Genomic DNA, 24,044 nt, shown 5'->3' with positions numbered 1-24,044 from the left:
GCCCCTCCCTACACCTCCCTACCCCTCCCCGCCGCCCCGCCCCTCCCCGCCGCCAAGCGCAGCCTGGCCCGACCCGCTCCCAGTGCGCAGCCAGCGCCGCCGGAAGTGGGCGGGACCTCCGCGCAACGCCCGCTGGGAAGCGTAGTCCCAAGCAGGGAGAGAAGCGGCGGTCCTCGGAGCTCCTGTTGCAAGATACGGTTTGGCCCCGGGCCTACTTAACGCCCGTCAGTCCTGCCCTCTGCGGGTCGCTCCCACTTGTCCCTGGACCGCAGCGCCGCATAAGTGGTTGGTCGCCAACGCCGGGCCTTGGTGTGGCCGGAAGCAGAGGCCGCCCTGACTACACACCCACGCCCCAAAGGCTTTTGGGAGTCGCGTAGGTGCAGCGGCAGGCCGGGTGAGGAGGGGCTTGTGGAGAAGAAGGGTGCTTGGCTGTGACAGGTGTGGGGCCTGGGTGTCAGCTCCTTGCGGGAGCATCACTGCCGACGGGGAAGGGAAAGGCAATCCTGGGTGCCTCTGGAGTCCGGAGGATGACTCTGATGGGGCATGTGTGTGGGCTAGGAAGAGATGTAGAGAGCTTGTGGGATTGATTTTGGGTGCGCCCTCACCACCTCCCGTTCTCTCTGGCTACACGGGCCTCCCATCCTCCAAAATACCATTTTCCATTTTGTAACCTATGTATTTGCACGTCCTGGGTCGGAATAGTCTAACCCCAAATTTTCGTCAGGGCTGGCTCCTTTATGCCATTCACTTGTCATCGCCTCAGAGAGGGCTGCCTAACGTTTCAAAAATACCAGCCCTGGCGACCTCTTGAAGTTCCCTTCTTGTGTGAATCACGATCTGAAGTTAGCTGATGGATTTATTCTTGTACATGTTTAGGACCGGTCTCTCCCCCAGGGGCCTTGTCAGAGCTGGAGAGCTTCATCCTGGGAGCCAAGGGCCTTGTTGGTTCACAGGCAGTGATGCTGTTACCAGTCATCACAGATGCACTGACCCCTGCATGCCCAGTCACACTGGACGCCTGGTCTCCTTACTGTTGAATTGATTTCCGTCAGGTTTCCTGGCCTCAGTGATAGAATTAAGATGACTTCTATCTCTGAATCCAAGGGTGACTGAAAGCCACAAGCAGCAGAAAGGACAAGCCCAGCATTTCTCTTCAAAGCACTTCAGTCTCATAGAAAAGGCTTAGTTTCAGAGTCAGGTGGACCTAGCCATGTAATAGCTGTGGCAGACACTGCTGGTGGTCTCTCCAGTGTCTATTTTGCACTCCTTCTGCAGCAGAACTGATGATCTTCAAGTGGCCACCTGTCCAGCTTATAATGCTCACCTCCCCAGTTTCCTTGTAAGGAGTAGTGGCTCTGTAACCAGTGAAATTTAAGTACAGATTTGCTGGGGGTTTGGTGGGTGTGTGGAGAGAGACACAGCTGGCATGTAACTCTGGCCTGTTGTCATCTCACACAACCTTCTTCCTGCTTGGGTATGACACAGGATGTCAACAGGTAGAACAGCTGTAGAGACCTGGCAAAGGGATTGTGACTAACTCAACATTCCACTGGAGGCTATATGATCAAACAGCAAATTGTTTATCATGAATGCAGAATGTGGGCAAACTTGCTTCTGTGCCTGCCACCAGAAGGTTTGCTGAAGGCAATCACTTCCTGGCGCCATGCTCCTTGAGGTTATCTAATGGGACATCTAGAGCCTATTGTTTGAAGAATGCAGTCTTGCAAGCCTGCTGTAAATCAAGCTACCGACCGACAACCACCCCCGCTTCTCCCTATTCACTCTACCTAATAAATATGAAGGGCTGTAAAAGCTCAGGGCCCTTGTTCACTAGAAGCAAGGAGCCCCCATATCCCTTCTTCCAAATATACTCTTTTGTCTTTGTCTTTATTCCTATGTTTGTCATCCTTTTTTCAGTCCAACAGGGATAGGGTCCGCCACAAACAGCCACCTTGACATCATGAGGATGACAGTTATGCTAAAGATGGCTTAGCAGGAAAAAAAAGAGAAATAAAGAACCAAATAAATAGTATTAGAAATGAAAAAGTGAACATAATCACAGAAATTTTTAGAATTTTACAAATACTATGATCGCCTTATCTCAATATATTTAAAACATGCAAGGGTTTACCAGAGAGAAAATTATAAGTACCAAAACTGACTCAAGAAGAAAGGGAAAATCATTAAATAAGTTCTGAGGCTTTTCTGTGAATACCAAAGCAATGGATAATCCCTATCCTATAAAACTACACTGGAGAATTTAAAAACTAGACACCCTTGATACCAAAACTGGACAAGGACAGTAGGGAAAGAATTTAAATAGGGAAAGAATTGCCAATCTTCAATGACAACATACACATTAAAATCCTACCTAAAGTGACAATAAACATAGTCCAGCAGTACCTAGAAAAATATGTCATATCCAAGGAAGATATGTCAGAATACTTTCATGTTCTGGAACATAGAGGCATCACCTATGTGGATAAAGACAGCATCCTGAGTTGATGGAGAAATGGCATAGAAGGAACCAGGTCCTTTGATGACATGGAGCACAGCTGTCTTCTTGCCATGACCTGCCACCTACCTACATGGGAAGCTGTTACTTGAGAAGGCAATAAAATCTTCTTTATTGACAGAGTTGACAATATTTTTATTGTAGCAGTCACTTATTCTCATATGACTGCTATATGCTGTTTTCCTATTATATGGAGCTATATGTGTCCTTGTTCATATTTAGCAGAGAAGCAACAGAAACACACTAAAGAATTACGAAGAAAAAATTCTCAATATATCCAAATTTTTAGAGAGCTACAAGAATCATTTCATTATTAAGTTCTGATGCAGCAGGAAGATGACAAAATTTCTCACCTTAACCACCAGGAGTTACACTGTGCTTTTTTATAAACCCAAAACTATAACTTTTTGAAAAACAAAAACCAACAAGAAAGATGAATAATCTCCCTGCTGAATCATTTAGATTAAGCTGATACAACTTATGAACTACTGCCTATCTTCACATTTGCCATATTTATAAATTCTTTTATTATTTTTTTAAAAATCCAGTATAAAGAATAATATGAACTCACAATAGGCAAAAAGAATATTTATAGCACAAAGAAAGGATGTCATATGCTTAAGTGTCAGATATTTAACAAACAGAATGTACAACATAATGACACTTGATTTGGGAAATAATACTTAGTCCAATGAATTTAGTTATCCAGGGACTCTACTGATTAAAAATATGAATTTTCTGTAACATCATAATTTCTGATTTTATATTTTTCTCTGGAGAGGCATTTTATGTTGTATGTCCATAGGGCCTTACCACATCATGGGACATAAGTCTTTCCTTAGTCACTCAGGAAAAGCCTTGTGATATCTGGCTAAGACGAAGTGGCAGTCTACTCCTGTCACTAGGAATTCGGTCAGCTTTTGATGAATCATCTGAGGGTGGAAGAGTCACCTGAGCACAAGTTGAGTTTTGTTAGAAAAGATAAAAAGGAGACTGGATGCCAAGCAGGTAACCGACAGTTTATACTGCCAAGAATTTATCACAGGAGTGCCAGGGTGGGGAGCCTGTTAATATCATTCACCACTATTAATAAATAAGGATGAAACAGTTTCTTGAATCATCTCAATAGATGATTGAGATAAAATGCAGCTCACATCTGTGATTTTAAAAAGAAAAAGGCTTAGCAAACTAGGTATGGTGGAGAGCTTCCTTACTTGATAAGAAGATGGAATAAAATTATTATAAGCCCCAAATTCTTTCATTCAGCTTTGGTTAAAATGGTCTGTCAACATCAGACTGGAAAGAAAAGGTTTCCATAGGTAGTTCTGAAAATGGAAAGCAGTGGCATAGACTTTGTCTTTTATTGTAAAGAATATTTACTCATAACTTACTATTAATTGGAAAATGGAAGACAAAGCCTCAGACCAAGAGGTGAAATCTCACTTAGGTTAGATTTTATGAGCCTACTTTAAAAGCAATAAAGTGATAAATTGGCCTTCATCAAACTGAGATACACAGCATGTGAAATAAAACATTCACTGGGCTTAAAAGCAGAATGGAAACAAAAGAAGTAAGACTAAGTGAACTTGAAGAGAGATTGATGGCAATTATCCAATCTGAAGCACAGAGGAAAAAAGTTGGGGGGAAAAACACTGCTTCAGAGCAATGAACAGGCAGTAACTAAAATTCAAAATACAATACCATTTCCGATTACGAATTTTAGCTCCAGATCGACTGCAAGAACAAACCAGAAATCCCAAGAGTACCCACAGACCCTGTGAAGGAAGGGGGAGACACCCCAAATACTGTGAGTGCCCCAACTTCGGAAATGGGAAAGGGAGATCCTCCTCTCCCAAATATACCCCACCTCAGCTGGAGAAACTGAAGGTCTGTTTGTGGGAGAAGTTGCTGACATTTCCTGGAGCTGAGTCAATTTAGAGAGCTGAGCAAAATACAGGGGTAGAGGAAGCAGTTGGAAAGACCCTGGGAGCTCACTGGGCCCTAGGCAGGCCATTCCTGCCTGACACCACAGGGATCCATTGGGAAGGCACCCGGGGAGAGGGGGAAAACACCAAAGGGAGAAGGAAATCTCCAGCTGCACTTTGTAGCACTTTGAACTGGGTGAGAAGCCTCCTGGTCAGAACTTGGGGAAGGGCATGGATCAGGTGTGCAGACTCCCCAGGTGGGGAAAGAACCAAGCCCTTTTCTTTTGCAGTTGGGAGGCGGGTAGCCTGGGGCAAGTTCTCAAGCCTGGTGCATCCACTGGCTGGAAACAGACTCAGGTCTGTTGGGGGGTCACAGTGGGAGTGAGACCAGCTCTTTGGTTCATGTGGGAGCTGGGTGAGGCCTGTGACCGCCAGCTTTTCCCCACTTCCCTGACAACCAGTATGACTCAGCAGAGGCAGCCATAATGCTCCTAGGTACACAACTCCATTCATCTGGGAATCTCACCCCCATCCCCCACAGCAGCCCTAGGAAGACCTGCTCAAGGAGAGTGTGAGCTCAGACATACCTAGTCCTGCCCCAACCTGATGTTCCTTCCCTACCCACCCTGGTAGCTGAAGACAAAGGGCTTATAATCTTGGGAGTTCTAGGCCCCCACCCACCAATGGTTCCTCTCCAAATGCCACAGCTGATGCTCTTTGGAAAGTGCCACCTCCCAGCAGGAGGCCAACCAGCACAAAAAAAGAGCATTAAACCACCAAAGCTAAGAACCATCACAGAGTTCATTCCACCCCACTGCCACCTCCACCAGAACAGGTGTTGGTATCGACAGCTGAGCGACCCATAGGTGGTTCACATCTCAGGACTCTGTGCAGACAAACACCAGTACCAGCCCAGAGCCAGGGAGACTTGCTGGGTGGCCATATATATATGAAGGAAAGATACAGTCTTTTGCAGACAAACAAATGCTGAGAGAATTCACCACTACCAAGCCACCCACTAACAGAACTGCTGAAAGGAGCTCTAAATCCTGAAACAAATCCTGGAAACATATCAAAACAGAACCTCTTTAAAGCATAAATCACACAGGACCTATAATACAAAAAATAAAAATAAAATAAAAAGCAAAAGTAAAGAAACCAAGGTACACAGGCAACAAAGAGCATGATGAATGCAACAGTACCTCACATCTCAATACTACCATTGAATGTAAATGGCTTAAATGATCTACTTAAAAGACACAGAACTGTGGAAAGGATAAGAACTCACTAACCAGGTATTTGCTGCCTTCATGAGACTCACCTAACCCATAAGGACTTCACATAAACTTAAAGTAAAGGGGTGGAAAAAGGCATTTCATGTGAATTGACACCAAAAAGAAGCAGGGGTAGCTATTCTTATATCAAACAAACTAAACTTTAAAGCAACAGCAGTTAAAAGAGACAGAGGGACATTATATAATGGTAAAAGGCCTTCTTCAACAGGAAAATATCACAATCCTAAACATATATGACCTAACACTGGAGCTCCCAAATTTGCAAAACAATTACTAATAGACCTAAGAAATGAGATAGAGATCAACACAATAATAGTGGGGGACTTCAATACTCCATTGACAGCACTAGACAGGTCATCAAGACACAAAGTCAATAAAGAGGTCTGGCACAGTGGCTCATACCTGTAATCCCAGCACTTGAGAAGGCCGTGGCGGGTAGATCACCTGAGGTGAGGAGTTCAAGACCAGCCTGGCCAACATGGTGAAACCTTGTCTCTACTAAAAACACATAACTTAGCTGGGTGTGGTGGCAGGCACCTGTAATCCCAGCTACTCAGGAGGGTGAAGCAGAAGAATCACTTGAATCTGGGAGGCAGAGGTTGCAGTGAGCTGAGATCATGCCATTGTACTCCAGCTGGGGTGACAAGGGTGAAACTCCGTCTCAAATTTTTTAAAAAAGAAAGTCGACAAAGAAACAATGGAATTAAGCTATACCTTGGAAAAAATGGACTTAACAGATATATACAGAACATTTCATCCAACAACCACAGAATACACATTCTATTCAACAGCGCATGGGACTTTCTCCAAGATAGACCATATTATAGGCCAGAAAATGAGCCTCAATAAATTTAAGAGATAAGAAACCACTTTCCTAAAACAGTCCTTCTTTGAAATGTCCTATGGGTGGTGAGTAAAGCACTCCCTAGAGGTAAAATGCTGCTCTTGAGCACAGGTTCAGGAAAAGCTTTTCAGTCGTTTTGAGCCAAGGTTTTCCCCAGCAGGCTTAAACCCAACCAAAGGCCTTAAAACATCCCCAGGCACTAATAAAGATATCTAAGCAACTTCTAGCCTAGATGTATGAGCTGGGCTTGTGCAAGAATCACCACTCATAATTCTTCTGAATGACTGCAACAGAAGTCTACCTTCCTTAGAGCTCTCCCAGAAATACTGGTTATATTCCTTTCTTCAGTATGTGCATACCTTAGTCACAGTTCTTTTGGGGCTACTCTGCCAATTCAGCAGGACAAAACATGTTTACAACCTGGCAGAAGCATGAATCGGGTCAGGTCTAGGGAGCAGAGTAGCAGAAACTCATATACTATCTTTAAGTCATGGCCAAAGGATAACTCATGTTCAACTTCACCTATGTCTCAAGGAGTATCTAATTTGATTTAAATGAACTGTGTACAGGCGGGATGCGGTGCTTTATGCCTGTAATCCCAGCACTTTGGGAGGCCAAGGTGGGCAGATCATGAGTCAAGAGATCGAGACTATCCTGTAGTCCTAGCTACTCGGGAGGCTGAGACAGGAGAATCACTTGAACCCAGGAGGTGGAGGTTGCAGTGAGCCAAGATCGCACCACTGCACTCCAGCCTGACGACAGAGCAAGACTCCATCTCAAAAAATAAAAATAAAACATGAACCATGAACAACCAGCAACACACAAAAAAACCTCATGGAATAACATGAGAGCAGTTCACCCCGCCCACTACCAAAAACAAGACAAAAACAAAAACAGGGAAGGAGTTCTTGTATCTGTGTGTGCATGGTTTCTATTTGTATTGTAAACAAAAACTACAAATAACAGATACTATGAATGCATTTTTTAAGCTTTATGAAGTTTATGTAGTTAATAACGATGTCTTCGTGTTAGTTATGAAATTACATTTGTTCATAAACTGCAAGACAACTTTGAGTACATAGAGATCCATCTCATTTTCTGTAACTACATACTGATCTACTAAACTGATTATCTGTAACGTAAGTAACCCACAACTTTACTAGTTCTAAACATTTTTTTCCAAATTTTTCACAATTCTACAACGTATTTGCTTATGCATATATATTTCTGCACTTGTGCTTTTTGAGAACATAAATGACTAGGTGTAGAATTGTGGCAAAGGGTAATTACATCCAAAATGCTGACAGGTAACACCACATTGCCCTCTAAAATGGCTTTCCTCTAATTTACCCTGTCAATATATGAAAATATGGTCTCTCGTACATCTGTAACAATACTGGATATTATCCAAACTTTACATTCACATAAAATTTCTGCTGGTTTGTGTTGGTGGTGATGAGGACTTTTACAGTCTGCATTTATCTGATCATTAGTGAGGTTGAGAACTTCTATTTAACCATTTTAATTTCTTCATCCAATAAATTTTGTTGACGTGCTCTGTAAGACTGTGTACCTTATCCTTGCTGCTTTCCAACAGCCCTTTTTCAAGGGCTATATCCTTTCTAATGTATGTTTAAGATATCTCTCAGCCTGTCATATGCCTTTTAACTTTGCATACAGTATCTTATGCCATGAAAAAGGTTTAAATCTTCTACATAGTCCTGTCATTCTCCATGGCTTCTGGACCATGTCCTGCTTCCCAGACTTCCTGAACCTAAAGGCACAGAAATACTCTACATTCTCCTCTACCATTGTAACAGTATTTCCTCTTACATCTGTAACCAGTATAGAATGAACTTCTGTGTAAGGAATAAAATGGGATGCTGACTTTATTTCCAGTTGGATAACTGTCAAAGACATTTAATCTCCCCCAATGATACATCGAAAACACTTCTGCAATATAAAAAAACCCATGGGATATGACCTTCTACAAAATCTCCCTTCTGATAGCTCCCTAATTAACACTCAACATGAATTTCAGAACTGTCAATGTAAAAGTAACTTACAGGATTACAATATTGAAATATTCATCTAGGATCATGTTATGGATCTCCATTTATTCAGAGCCTCTGTTCTCCATCAATAGAGGCTAATAATTTCCTTTTGTATATAACTAAGTAAACTCACCTATACTTTCATTTTTTTCCCCTTGGTTTGATATCAGAGTTGACTTAGCCTCATGAAAGAAGTGGAACATTTTAAGTGTGTGTGTGTTTTTAAAAATACACTCCAGAACAACTTTACTAGTGGATCCTTGAAAGGTTAGACTAAATCTGTGAACCCACATGTTGAAATACAACTATATTACTCAATTTCTCTTTCTTCAGTTAAACATTAGTTTTTTTTGTTTTGTTTTGTTTTTGCTTGACTAAATACAGTCTTTTATATATTCTCCCCAGGAATTCTAATTCTTTTGTTCATTTTATCCAGAGCTATATAGCCACTTCTTAAAACATGTTCTGTGCATCAAGTCATAATTAATTTCCTCACCAACAAGGGAACACAGCCTTAATCATGAGAGAGCCACTCTGATGTTTTATTATAATATTAAACGTTAAGCATACTACATGTGCTAATCACCGTCTACCTTAAGATACTGTTTTAAGTCAGGCTGGTTGCCTGTAATTCCAGCCACTTGAGAATGAGGTGGGAGGATCACTTGAGCACAGGAGTTTGAGATCACCCTGGGCAACATAGTAAGACCCCATTTAAAACTTTTTTTAGTTTAAAAAAAGATACTGTTTCGGTTCCAAAATTTTTACGATTGCCAAACTGCTTTCAAGAATACACTGTTTAAAAATAACTTACATCAACTCTGAAGAATACTTATCTAACATTTACCAAGCACTTAGTATGAGCTGATCATTTTGCTAAGCACCCTATGTACATCAAGTATTTTAACTAGAGTTTTAAGAGAGTAATTTAATTTGCATTTTTCAAGGGTCACTGTGGCTGTAATGTTAACTCGAAAGGGACAAAAGAGGATGAAGTTTTGGAATTCACGGGTATCCAACCCATTGAATGTGCGGACTTTTATGCTTATTTGAGGTGGTGTATCACTAAAATTATGCATAGACTTTTTTTTTCTTAGCTCATCAGCTATTGTTAATGTTACTGTATTGTATGTGTGGCACAAGACAATTTTTCTTCTTCCAATGTGGCCCAGGGAAGACAAAAGGTTGGACACCTGTGTAATGACTGAAATAGTAGTCAAGGTGAAATGACTGTGTTTTGAACTGGGGAACGAAAAGAAGTGGATAAATTCCAAAAGTATTTAGCAGATATATCCACAGGACTTGGTGATGTAGTGGGTGAGGGAGAGCTGGATGCCTGAAATGAACTCACTGATGAGCAAGGTGTGCATTTCGTCTGAAGACATTTGCACATTCTTTACATTGTTAAGACCTCTTTGCAGTATGAATTCTTCCATGTAAAGCATTCAATCTGGCTGCAGGTTTTCCTTGTGTATGCTTCACGAAGTTCTCATGATGTGTTTTTCAGTTCCATCAAGTCATATGTTCTTCTCTAAACTGGTTATTCTAGTTAGCAATTCCTCGAACCTTTTTTCAAGGTTCTTAGCTTCCTTGCATTGGGCTAGAACATGCTCCTTTAGCTCACAGGAGTTTATTACCCACCTCCTGAAGCCTACTTCTGTCAATTTGTCAAACTCATTATCTATCCAGTTTTGTTCCCTTGCTGGCGAGGAATTGTGATCCTTTGGAGGAGAAGAGGCATTCTGGTTTTTGGAATTTTCAGCCTTTTTGCACTGGTTTCTCCCCATCTTCATGCATTTATCTACCCTTGGTCTTTGATGCTGGTGACCTTCAGATGGGGTTTCTGTGTGGATGTCCTTTTGTTGATGTTGATGATATTCCTTTTTGTTAGTTTTCCTTCTAACAGTCAGGCCCCTCTGCTGCAGGTCTGCTGGAGTTTGCTGGAGGTCCACTCGAGACCCTGCTTGCCTGGGTATCACCAGTGGAGGCTGCAGAACAGCAAAGATTGCTGCCTGTTCCTTCCTCTGGAAGCTTTGTCCCACAGGGGCACCCACCAGATGCAAACTGGAGCTCTCTTGTATGAGGTGTCTGTGGACCCCTGCTGGGAGGTGTCTTCCCATCAGGAGGCATGGGGGTCAGGGACCCACTTGAGGCAGTCTGTCCCTTAGCAGAGCTCGAGCACTGTGCTGAGAGAACTGCTGCTCTCTTCAGAGCTGGCAGGCAGGAACGTTTAAGTCTGTTGAAGCTGTGCCCACACCCACCCCTTTCCCCCATGTGCTCTGTCCCAGGGAGATGGGGGTTTTATCTGAACTTTTTTCAGAGATGCCCTGCACAGAGAGGAGGAATCTAGAGAGGCAGTCTGGCTACAGAGGCTTTGCTGAGCTATGGAGGGCTCTGCCCAGCTGGAACTTCCCCGTGGCTTTGTTTATGCTGTGAGGGGAAAACCACCTATTCAAGCTTCAGTAATGGCAGATGCCCCTTCCTCCACCAAGCTTGAGCATCCCAGGTCGACTTCAGACTGCTGTGCTGGCAGTAAGAATTTCAAGCCAGTGGATCTTAGCTTGCTGGGCTCAGTGGGCATGAGCCCACTTAGCTCAATCACTTGGCTCCCCGGCTTCAGCCCCCTTAACAAGAGAGTAAGTGGTTCTGTTTCGCTGGTGTTCCGGGTGCCACTGGGGTATCAAAGAAAACTCCTGCAGCTAGCTTGGTGTCTACCCAAATGGCTGCCCAGTTTTGTGCTTAAACCCAGGACCTTGGTGGCATAGGCACCCAAGGGAATCTCCTGGTCTATGGGTTGCAAAGACCATGTGAAAAGCTTAGTATCTGCACCAGAGTGCACCATTCCTCATGGCACAGTCCCTCATGGCTTCCCTTGGCTAGGGGAGGGAGATCCCCGACTCCTTGCACTTCCCAGATGAGGTTACGCCCCACCCTGCTTCGGCTCGCCCTCCATGGGCTGCACCCACTGTCTAACCAGTCCCAATGAAATGAGCCGGGTACCTCAGTTGGAAATACAGAAATCACCCACCTTCTGTGTTGCTCTCATTGGGAACTGCAGACCAGAGCTGTTCCTATTCAGCCATCTTGCCAGCCTCTGGCTGAAGGTTTTTCTACATTTCTTACGTTTATGTTTTTCAACCAGTGGGACATCTCTGATTAACAGTAAGGGATTGATGATAACTAAAGGCTTGGCCACATGCACTACATTCTTAAGGTTCTTCTCCAGTATGACCTCTTTGATGATAAATTAAGGATAACTTTCTTCTGAATGCCTTCCCACATTCAAAACACTGATAGGGCCTTTGGCCAGTGTGGAGTCTTTGATGTTGAGCACAGGATGAGCTATCACTAAAAGCCTTTCCACATTCAGTACATTTATAGGGTTTCTCTCCAGTATGAATTCTTTGATGTTGAGTAAGATTGGAAGTTTGGCTGAAGGCTTTCCCGCATTCATTACACTCATAAGGTTTCTCTCCTGTATGAGTTTTCTGATGTTGGGCAAGGTGTGATCTCTGTTTGAAAGCATTTCCACATTCAATACATTCATAAGGCTTCTCTCCAGTATGAATTCTCTGATGAGTAGCCAGCTGCGAACTGATTCTAAAAGCTTTTCCACATTCTTTACATTCATAGGGTTTTTCACCAGTATGAATTCTCAAATGACTAACAAGGTGTACATTCTGCCTAAAGGCTTTCCCACATTCCTTGCATTCATAAGGTTTCTCTCCAGAATGTACTCTTTGATGCTGAGTGAGTGATGCATGATGGCTAAAATCTTTCCCACATATATCACATTCATAAGGTTTCTCTCCTGTGTGAATTCTCTGATGTACAGTACGGGATGAACCAGAGCTGAAGGTTTTTCCACACACATCACATTTGTAAGGTTTCTCTCCAGTATGAATTCGCCTATGCAGAATAAGTCCTATGTGAACACTGAAAGCTTTCCCACAATCAATGCAATTAAAAGGCTTCTCTCCAGTATGATAACTCCTCCAGTGACGAATAAAAGATGTGTTATACCTAAAAGCCTTCCCACACTCAATACATTCATAGGGTCTTTTCCCAGTGTGACATCTCTGATGGCGAGCAAAAGATGAGCCATCACTGAAGGCTTTGCCACATTCTTTACATTCATAGGGTTTCTCTCCAGTATGAATTCTCTGATGCTGAGCAAGGTGTGCAGGCTGTCTGAAGGCTTTTCTACATTCCTTACATTTATATGGCTTTTCTCCAGTATGAATTCTTTGATGTTGAATAAGGTGTTCACTTTGTTTGAAGGCTTTCCTACATTCTTTACATTCAAAGAGTTTCTCTCCAGTATGTGTTCTGTGATGTTGAGCAAGGTGTTGCCTTTGCTTGAAGGCTTTTCCACATTCCTCACATTCATATGGTTTTTCACCAGTATGAATTCTAAAATGAACAGTAAGGGATGAGCTATGGGTGAAGGTTTTGTCACATTCATTACATTTAAAAAGCTTCTTTCCTACATAGACTTTCTTGTGTTTTATTACCATAGAATTTTTGGAGAAGCTTTTTTTATCTGATGTGTGATTATAAATATTCTCTTCTATGTTTTCCAGATGGATACATTTCCCAAATTTAGTATATTTGAATTCTGTTTCCTTAGTGAGGGTTTCTTTATGAGTGATTGTTTCTTTCTTGCTAAAAATATTGTGACTTCCCATCTGCTTCTCAAAAAGGTCTTCCCATTTCCAGTTTTCTTCAAAAGTGGAACACTCAAGTCCATAGCTTGTAATTCCCTCCATGCATGCATCATCATACATGAACTGCTTCAGAGGTAATTCCTGTGTCTCATATATAGATTCCCAATCTGAAAGATATAAAAAAAGTGAATGTTTCCTTTATCATGGCTACATCAAAGGAGACATTGTGAAAAAGGTAATTTAAAAATATTTAATAAATCTCACAAAACCTGTTATGTACAGGCATGTCAACTGGAAAATATGCAGGGAGACCCCAAGAAAGACAGCTTATGAAGGAACATGGAAAAGGTGATTAAGAAAACTAAATGGGCTAGGTGTAGTGGTTCAGGCCTATAATCCCCAGCACTTTGGGAGGCTGAAGTGGACTGCTTGAGCCCAGGAGTTCAAGACCAGCCTGGGCAACATGGCAAAACACCATCTCTGCAAAAAATACAAAAATTAGTCAAGCATGGTGGTACATGCCTGTAGTCCCAGTTACTCAGGAGGCTGAGGTCAAAGGGTCACTTGAGCCCAGGAAGTTGAGGCTGCAGTGAGTCACGATTGCCCTACTGCACTCCAGCCTAGGCAGAGCGAGACCCTGTCTCAAAACAAAAACAAAAACAAAAAACAAAAACCTCAATGTAGGATGAAATCCTAGAGAAGTAGTCTGCTATGGTAATATTTCATGCCTGTATTGACCTAACAGACTATAAATTAAGCTCTCGTCATCTACTCTCTTCCACTTGTAATTGGTTTTCATATATAGTTATGTTAACTTTGTTTAAATACCAATATCGTATCACTACTGCTGCTGAAAACTCTCTAGAGATCTCCAGTAACCACATACCCTATGGTTTGTGATTATCTTAGGATTTAGGTGAAATCCTATGGTTATCTTTTCATAATCAGAAAATGGTGTTCCAATGAAATCATCTACATGTTTTGATAAAGTGAACTTTTCAATTCTGAGTTCCCTGAACTTTAATCTGCATATTAAGAGATTTTTTCCATTCACCTTACTTTCAACAGCCTGGTAAAATTATCACTTCTTAGACCACCTTTTTATTAAAAAAAAAAAAAAAAAAAGAGACAGAGAGAGAGAGGGTTTCACTTAGTTGTCCGGGCTGGAATGCAGTGGCATGACCATAGCTCACTAATTCCTGGGCTTAAGCAATCTTCCCACCTTCTTTTGAGTAGCTAGGATTACAGGTGTTAGCCACTGTACCCAGCACCTTAAGCCACTGCTTAACAGGGTTTTACCATTTCCCCTTTTGAAGAAATGAATTTTATAATGATATGTAGGTTGATATCACTATTAATCACATTCTTATTTACTACCACGAGTAACTTTCTTAACTGCTGACCTAGAACATAAGTTTAGAGAAGGAATAAATGTCCTTTAAAAATTATTGCAACATCGGCCAGGCGCAATGGCTCATGCCTATAATCCCAGAACTTTGGGAGGCGGGCATATCACCTGAGGTCAGAAGTTTAAAGACCAGCCTGGCCAATGTAGTGTAACCCCATCTCTAGTAAAATCACAAAATTAGCGGGACATGGTGTCACCTGCCTATAATCCCAGCTACCTGGAAGGCTAAAGCAGGAGAATCGCTTGAACCCAGGAGGCATAGGTTGCAGTGAGCCGAGACTGCGCCATTGCTCTCCAGCCTGGGCAACAAGAATGAAACTCATCTCAAAAAAAAAAAAAAAAAAAGAAAGAAAAAAGAAAAAAATATTGCTACATCACTTACCATAGATAGAAGAAATCTGGGCATATATAAAACGTTATCAGTAAAATATAAAGAAATTTATATTGAAGAGGTGATACTGAGAGAAAACCTGAGGGAAAAGGTGGTTCAAGAAAAGGCAAAGGAAGTACTTTCCTTTTCTATGTCATCCATAGGAAATCATTGACTAATCCAATATTTCCTAAGCAATTATACATTATGCACTAAGCATTTGTGATATCAAAGTAATGAAGGAATTGTTCTTGAAAAGTTTAGAAAGTAATTAGGAAGACAAGACCAACAACAAAAAAGTAATTTGAGAAGATAATATAAAACATAATCAAGTGTGAGCCCATGTGATAAAGATTAAATTGTTGGCCGGGCGCGGTGGCTCAAGCCTGTAATCCCAGCACTTTGGGAGGCCGAGACGGGCGGATCACGAGGTCAGGAGATCGAGACCAGCCTGGCTAACATGGTGAAACCCCGTCTCTACCAAAAAAAATACAAAAAATTAGCCGGGCGAGGTGGCGGGCGCCTGTAGTCCCAGCTACTCGGGAGGCTGAGGCAGGAGAATGGCGTAGACCCAGGAGGCGGAGCTTGCAGTGAGCTGAGATCCGGCCACTGCACTCCAGCCTGGGCGACAGAGCGAGACTCCGACTCAAAAAAACAAACAAACAAACAAACAAACAAAAACAAACAAACAAACAAAAAGATTAAATTGTTATAAAAGTTCAGAGATGGGAGAGATCAAATCCACTAGAGCAGTTAAGAAAGGTTTTGAGGTATTAACAAGCTTTGTAGTTCAGGTCTTCATGGTATCAGGAATATCCAGTGTCTTGAATAACTTGGGTTGCTATAACAAAATAATATTGTGTCGCTTAATGATGGGGACATGCTCTGAGAAATGCATCATTATGGATGGGCAATTCCAGAGCATACTTACACAAATCTTGATGGTATAGCATACTGCACACTTCGCCTATATGGCCTACCGCTCCTGGTCTACAAGCCTGTGCAACATGTTACCATACTGAATACTACAGGCAATTGAAGCGCAATGGTATTTAAATGTTTAGATATGTTTGTATCTAAACATATACAAACATAAAGAAGGTAAAGTATGATATGAGGACATTTTATATATATATTTTTTGAGACAGGGTCCCCTCTGTCACCAGGCTGGAGTACAATGGTATGATCATGGCTCACTGAATCCTCAAACTCCTGGGCTAAAGTGATCCTCCTGCCTAGCTTCCTGAGTAGCTGGGAGTACCAAGTGCATGCCACCATGCCCAGCTAATTTTTTATTTTTAGTAGAGACAAAGTCTTGCTGTTGCCCAGGCTGGTCTAGAACTCCTGTTGAGGCAATTCTCCCACCTCAGCCTCTCAAAGTACTGCGATTATAGGCATGAGCCACCCTGCCAAGCAATAGAAGAAATTTTTTTTTTTTTTTTTTTGAGATGGAGTCTCCTTGCTCTGTTGCCCAGGCTGGAGTGCAGTGGCATGATCTCGGCTCACTGCAAGTTCCACCTCCCAGGTTCATGCCATTCTCCTGCCTCAGCCTCCCGAGTATCTGGGACTACAGGCACCCACCACCACACCTGGCTAATTTTTTTTTTTTAAGATGGAGTCTCGCTCTGTAGTCCAGGCTGGAGTGCAGTGGCCAGATCTCAGCTCACTGCAAGCTCCGCCTCCCGGGTTTAGGCCATTCTCCTGCCTCAGCCTCCCGAGTAGCTGGGACTACAGGTGCCCGCCACCTCGCCTGGCTAGTTTTTTGTATTTTTTTTTTTTTTTTTTTTTTTTTGAGACTGAGTCTCGCGCCGTCACCCAGGCTGGAGTGCAGTGGCCGGATCTCAGCTCACTGCAAGCTCCGCCTCCCGGGTTCACGCCATTCTCCTGCCTCCGCCTCCCGAGTAGCTGGGACTACAGGCGTCCGCCACCTCGCCCGGCTAGTTTTTTGTATTTTTTAGTAGAGACGGGGTTTCACCGTGTTAACCAGGATGGTCTCGATCTCCTGACCTCGTGATCCACCCGTCTCGGCCTCCCAAAGTTCTGGGATTACAGGCTTGAGCCACCGCGCCCGGCCGTTTTTTGTATTTTTTAGTAGAGACGGGGTTTCACCATGTTAGCCAGGATGGTCTCGATCTCCTGACCTCGTGATCCGCCCGTCTCGGCCTCCCAAAGTGCTGGGATTATGGGTGTGAGCCACTGCACCCAGCCAGAAGAGATTTTTTTAAAGTTACACCTGTATAGGGCAGCTCCATCATAATCTTCTATGACTGTCTTAATATGCAGTCCATAATGGATAGATATATTGTTTATGTGGCCCATGACTGTACCATATACTGGGTAGCTTATTGATGTGGTTTGGCTGTGTCCCCACACAAATCTCACCTTGAATTGTAGTAATACCCACATGTCAAGGGTAGAGCCAGGTGGAGATAATTCAATCATGGGGGCAGTTCCCCCGTACTATTCTCGTAGTAGTGAATAAGTCTCACAAGATCTGATGGTTTTGTAAATGGGAGTTCGCCTGCACAAACTCTCTCCTGACTGCCACCACGTAAGAAGTGACTTTGCTCCTCCTTTGCTTTCTGTTGTGACTGTCAGAGCTCCCCAGCCATGTGGCACTATAAGTCAATTAAGCCTCTTTCCTTTAGAAACCACCCAGTCTCAGGTATGTCTTTATTAGCAGCTTGAGAACAGACTAATACACTTACAAACAACACTTATAACTAAACAGACTAATATACTTATAAAAAATTAGCTGGGCATGGCTAATTTATTTCTCACAGATCTGCAGACTGGGAAATCCAAGATCAAGGCCCAGGCAGATTTGGCATGGGCTGGCTTTCTCACAGATGGTGCCTTCTTCCTGTTTCCCCACACAGTGGAAGGGGCAAGGAAGCTCCTTTGGGCCTTTGATAAAGGTAATAATCCTATTCATGAGCCATCATGACCTAATCACCTCCCAAGGTCCCACCTACCACTATCACTCTAGAGAAGATAATTTCCACATGAATTTCAGGGGCACACAAACATTCAGACAAGGGTACCCATGCTTCAAGAACTGAGGCAATGTGGGGTTAATGAACTAATCACCTATAATTTTTCCTACATAGACAGACTGAAGTAACAATACTAGAAAAAGACACAGAAAGCTGAGTCCATCATCTACTGTTTTCTCACATTTTACTTTTTTGTCACATGAAGATTGTCTTCAACTTCAATTTCCTACAGAGAGCCATGGTTGTTCCTAATTTTCTGGCCTTTTTAAACAGACACTAAGATATCTTATGCATACAATAATACTTATATCTACACATTGACTCAGCATCCCACCAGACTTATAGCTTCTTCCTTTTCCCTTCTTCTACTTGTTCTTCACAGGGCCAATTATTAGGAAAGTTCTTTTCTGTTTCTCTATTTAAGGCAGATGGCATCTTCATACAAAACCAAAGTATAAAGTGCATCTAAGCAGAGTCTATTTCCCTTCTGATGTGTGGGTATAGTCATCCCTCCTTATCCACAGTGGATACATTTCAAGACCCAGTGGATGCCTGAAACCTGGAATAATACTGAACGCTATATTCACCACATGCAACAGATCTGAAAAGCTAGATGAGACTAAGAGACTAACAGGCAGGTAGGGCATACAGCATGGATGTGCTAGACAAAGGGATGATTCATGATCTGAGCAGGACAGAATAGAAAGGTGCAAGACTTCGTCATACAACTCAGAATGGTGCACGATTTAAAACATAAATTATTTATTTCTGGAATTTTCCATTTAATATTTTTGGACAGTGGTGGACTGTGGGTAACAAACTGCAGAAGGCAAAACCTTTAATAGGGGGACTATTGTATTTGGAGGACACAGACAGTTTAGGATCCAAATTATCCCAAAATGTAAAGATCAAACACTGTTACATAAGGGAAAGGAGAATGTTTTAAGGTATAATTGTAACGGTATATATTGATATGCCCTTGTCTTTTGGAACTTTAATTTCAATGGGAGAGGCAGAATATAAGCACTGAGCAATAAACAAGTTAACTGTAGGCTTTCCTGAGTATTAGGAAGAAAATAAACAGTGGCTCGTTGGGCAGTTATGGGTTGGGATGGAGAAATGTTCGTTACATAAGGTGGTTAGGGAAGGCCTCTGATGAGATGATTTTTTAGCTCTGACTTGATATTCAGGGTAGACAGACCCAAGAGAGGAACATTCTGGGTAGAGGAAACAGGAAATGCAAATGCCTGAGTCAGTAAAAAGCTTGGTGAGTTCAGAAAAGTTGACCCATGGGCTAGATGAATACTTATTCAATATGACATCTGTAAAACACAGGTGGAGCAGGCAAAAGAATGATACTGCCTGTGACTCAGAGGCGATCAGATTTGGAATTACCTCTGGACCCATCTAGTCTTCCAAGGCTCTTGACAGACTCAGTAGCTTGGTATACCTGTAACTCACTTGAAACATACCCTCGGTATCTCACAAAATTTAGCAAACTCTGGACTAAAGTATAATGAAAAAGCTAAAAAGTAATAAAGAATGAGTTTATAGAAGTAGGAGGGAGCTGGTCAGGAAGAGGCTAACAGGGTTTAGATTTTTCCTATCTGCTACAGGAAAGGAATGAAAGAACAGAAGGGTACATTATAATTTGTAAGCAGAACCTAATGCAAAAGTTAAGAAAAGATTTAAGAAACACAAAAGTTTATATAAGTCTGTATGGCAAAGCAAAAGGGGATGGTAAGGAGCTGGATAAAGATTTTTGCAAGACAAAAATCTTAAGAGATTTAAGATTCTCTAATCTCTAGAGAATCTTAGTTCTTAGAGAGAAGATAGTCAAGTAGAAGAGAAGATATTTGAGGGGCCCATGTTAAGCATAAAGTTTCCGTTTTCTCCCCCAGGCCTGTAAGGCTGATGTAGAGTTTCTGAGATGCATAAGTGAGAAGGTATCACCTCTAAAAATGGCTGAGCCATGATGTCAAAAAGATTCCTCTCTCTGGTTCTTCCACACTCACCTGAGAAGGGGCTTCTTGTCATCTCACTTGTCATCTCCCAAGGCTCTCTCCCTTGCTCCAATAAAGAGATCACACATGGCTTAGAAATGCAAAGACCTACATATAAAAAAAAGACATGAAAATTGGTCATGTTTTGGGTTATTTCAGAACTATAAGCCAGTTCCTTAATTCTGGTGGAATGATATAGTAGGAATACCAGATAAGAGATAAAGCACATCTGAAGGACAGACTACACAAAACTCTGGAATAGCCTAGTAAGACTGCTAACAGTTAACTCTGAGAACTATTTTATAAGGGGCTTGAGGGCAGAAATTTAGTCCAACATTTTCTGAATATTATCACACAGTAGTAAATGAGGTATTTTAAAAGGTCCCTAGAAAGAGTTTGAAGTTTTGAGATAATTGCCTGCTTTAGAAAAAAATAAATACTCTTTAGGGGAATATGACAGAATCCAGAGGCTCTACAATGTTTTATTTACAGTACACATGAAAAAATTCAAAATTACTTGACATAAGGAAAAAGTGAATCATGCCCATTAGAAAAAGCATGCACACACAGAAAATCTCAGAAAAGAAACTATAAGAACCAAATAAATATTATATAATTTAAAAAATATAACATCTGAAACTTAAAAATTCACTAGATGCACCTAACCAAACACTGAGGGTAAGGATAGAGTCAGGGAATTTGACTATGAATCAACAGAAATTATCCAATCTGAGCTGGGCACAGTGGCTCGTGCCTGTAATCCCAGCACTTTGGGAGGCAGAGATGGGCAGATCACCTGAGGTCAGGAGTTCGAGACCAACCTGGGCAACATGGTGAAACCCTGTCTTTGTTAAAAATAAAAAAATTAGGCCGGGCACAGTGGCTCACACTTATAATCCCAGCACTTTGGAAGGCTGAGGCGGGTGGATCACGAGGTCAGGAGATCAAGACCATCCTGGTTAACATAGTGAAACCCCATCTCTACTAAAAAAATACAAAACAATTAGCCGGGCATGGTGGCAGCCACCTGTAGTCCCAGCTACTTGGGAGGCTGAGGCAGAAGAATGGTGTGAACCCGGCAGGCAGAGGTTGCAGTGAGCTGAGATGGAGCCACTGCACTCCAGCCTGGGCAACAGAGTGAGACTCTGTCTCAAAAAAATAAAAGAAAAAAAAAAAATGAGCTGGGTGTGGTGGTGGGTGCCTGTAATCCCAGCTACCTGGGAGGCTAAGGCAGGAGAATTGCTTGAACCTGGGAGGTGGTGGGCCAAGATTGCGCCACTGCACTCCAGCCTGGGCAACAGAGCAAGACTGTCTTTAAAAAAAAAAAAAAAAAGAGAGAGAGAGAGAAATTAAAACAGAGAACAAAGATTTTTAAAAGTGAAACAATCCTTGGTTACCTAGGGCACAATATCAAACAATCTAACATAGGTGTAACTGAAGTCCCAAAACATAAAAGAACAGAAAAAAAGATTTGAAGAAATAATGGCTAAAAATTTCCCAAATTTGGTTTAAGATATAAATTTAGTTTCAAGAAGCTCAATGAACCACAAGCATAATCAAAAGGGCTTCTACAGAACAGAAAGCTAATTTAGCCAATGAGGTGGCCCCAGTGCTTAGAAGAAAAGGCCATATGAATTTCCCTAACTGTAAGCGATCTGAAGCCATTTTCAGTTTGTGTCTTCAGTTTGTTACTTATCACAAGTTAATATAAAGATACAGATTTTAAAAGTGATATTCTGAATTTATAGTAATCTAGCTATATATTCTTTGTGAACCTTGTTGTTGTCTAGTGGTGATAATAATTCTGTAGGAGAGAGAGAACAAGGAAACCCAGGAGACTGGTGAGATTCACATTGTGTCCTGTGTTCCCAATTGCCTTAAGGGTGTACGCATGGAATATCTGATATTCACCAAATTCACTAACTCTAAATCTCAAGTTTTCTTCAGTCCCTCAATATCCTCTGTTTCTCAGATTCCATTCCCAGATTCCATTCTGACCTACATATAACAAAAACAAATTTCATAATATATAAAAACATAAAAGTTCCTTAAAGGTAGATTATGCAGGAGGGAAAAGATCCTCACCAAGTGATACCAGGCTCTGATAGTTCTCCAACATCATACTCCTGTATAAATGCTTCTGAGCAGGGTTCATCCATTGCCATTCTTCCTGGGAAAAATCTATTGCCACATCCTTGAATGTCACTAAGTCCTGAAGTGATAAATATATTCTTAACCGACCAATACTCATGTCCAAAGATAACTCTGAGTTGATGCAAGATGTCTCTACTTTATGTGAGAAATAACTCATAGAAGAGAAAAAACATAAATATGAAGATCCAAGTCAAAATAGTACTTATGGAAGTGTTTAACTGCATTGGGTACAATGGTGCCAACCAATTCCGAACATAGAGAAATGTGCGTGCATAACTACAAGGCAGTGAAGAGGGCTTCAAGGAAGAACACATACCTGTGTTGAATCTTCAAAAGCATAAAAGGAATATCTAAATTGATATTTTTTAAATGATTCTCCATGGGATCCAAGTTTTATTGGCAGGGATAGGAGAAAGGCATTGAACTAATGTGGCTGATTTTTTTTTTCTTAAATAATAAAAACATGTTTAAGAATGCAATTTTCTTATGTCTGCATCAGTGAATACTGTGTTTTCCACCAACGGTTGGTAGAACCCACAGTTGCAGAACAAAATGAAATTGAAGTTATAACTTTTAAATGTTCTTAGAGAAAAATTAATGACCAGTTATAATCACCAGCAGGTTGTAAGAAATTTTAAAAGTTATTGTGGGAATTTTTCACCTTCAGATTTATTTCCATTGAAAATGAATATCTTCTTAATCTTAGTGCCTGATTTGCAAAGTTATCAAAAATATAACTAAATAAAGACAAGGTTAGGAGCACAACATTTTAATTTGCTTTAAACAGTAATCTCTGTATCATGTCTTTGTTCTAAAGATTAGTGTTTAAAAGCAAATTTTAAGCAGATATTCAATGTAGGGGACTTCAGAAGATATACATACCTTTAGAAAAATGTTTAATATGGCCGGGCGCGGTGGCTCAAACCTGTAATCCCAGCACTTTGGGAGGCCGAGACGGGCGGATCACGAGGTCAGGAGATCGAGACCATCCTGGCTAACACAGTGAAACCCCGTCTCTACTAAAAATACAAAAACTTAGCCGGGCGAGGTGGCAGGCACCTGTAGTCCCAGCTACTCGGGAGGCTGAGGCAGGAGAATGGCGTGAACCCGGGAGGCGGAGCTTGCAGTGAGCTGAGATCCGGCCACTGCACTCCAGCCTGGGTGACAGAGCGAGACTCCGTCTCAAAAAAAAAAAAAAAAAAAAAAAAAAAAAGAAAAATGTTTAATATATTTTTCATATAAAAGAATTACAAAATTGTCTGTTTCTCTGTGAACTCTCAGTTTTCCTGAATTCTAGTTTTCACCTTCTAGTAAGTTGAGAACTAAGAACCACCATTTCACATATTCTTATAAAATGAGATGAATTCCTCAATGCAAGCAAAAGGTGCTCACATTCTTTCCAGTATTTAGGATAATTTTGGTGACGATTAAGGACAGAGGAGCTTTGGCTGTTCCCACAGGAAAAAAAAAACTGATTGCTTTTGATCCTGGTACTCATGGTTAATAATCTGGTATATATACTACCAGAATTTTACCAATATCAATGAAATAACTTTATATATATATATATATATATACACATGTATATGTAGTGATGTTTTTAACTGATAATGCTATAACCAATGAGGTAAATCCCAATGGATAGCATCTGAAGAGCTTGTAATTCTTTTTTTCTTTTTAAGGAAAAAACCATTTATTGCAAGGTATCAGATAATTTATGAAATTTCCAGGAGGATTAAGACTGAATAAGTAACTAAATTTTTTTTTTTTTTTTTTTTTGAGGCGGAGTCTCGCTCTGTCGCCCAGGCTGGAG

The 24,044-nt window shown here is 41.5% G+C and overlaps 1 protein-coding gene across 10 annotated transcripts in view; it reads right to left on the bottom strand.

Moving 5' to 3' along the window:
* Positions 1–9,154: 9,154 nt before the first annotated feature.
* The window catches only part of ZNF471 (zinc finger protein 471), a 31,155-nt gene continuing 16,265 nt past the window's right edge, over positions 9,155–24,044 (bottom strand). For 4 of the 10 annotated variants that reach the window (XM_077979940.1, XM_077979939.1, XM_077979938.1 and 1 more), the window contains 3 exons: positions 22,163–22,289; positions 20,090–20,185; positions 9,155–13,467 (listed from right to left, as the gene is read on the bottom strand). In XM_077979940.1, the coding sequence (XP_077836066.1) occupies positions 11,843–13,467; positions 20,090–20,185; positions 22,163–22,289 (1,848 nt within the window). In that variant the 3' untranslated portion in view covers positions 9,155–11,842. Of the gene's footprint in view, positions 13,468–20,089; positions 20,186–22,162; positions 22,290–23,113; positions 23,441–24,044 lie in introns of those variants that run through there. The other 6 variants (XM_077979944.1, XM_077979945.1, XM_077979946.1 and 3 more) reach the window with 3 other exon arrangements.

Source organism: Macaca mulatta, chromosome 19 (assembly GCF_049350105.2).
Source record: "Macaca mulatta isolate MMU2019108-1 chromosome 19, T2T-MMU8v2.0, whole genome shotgun sequence".
NCBI lineage: Eukaryota > Metazoa > Chordata > Mammalia > Primates > Cercopithecidae > Macaca > Macaca mulatta.
Note: the sequence above shows the minus strand (reverse complement) of the source record. Positions and strands in the feature narration are given on the sequence as shown.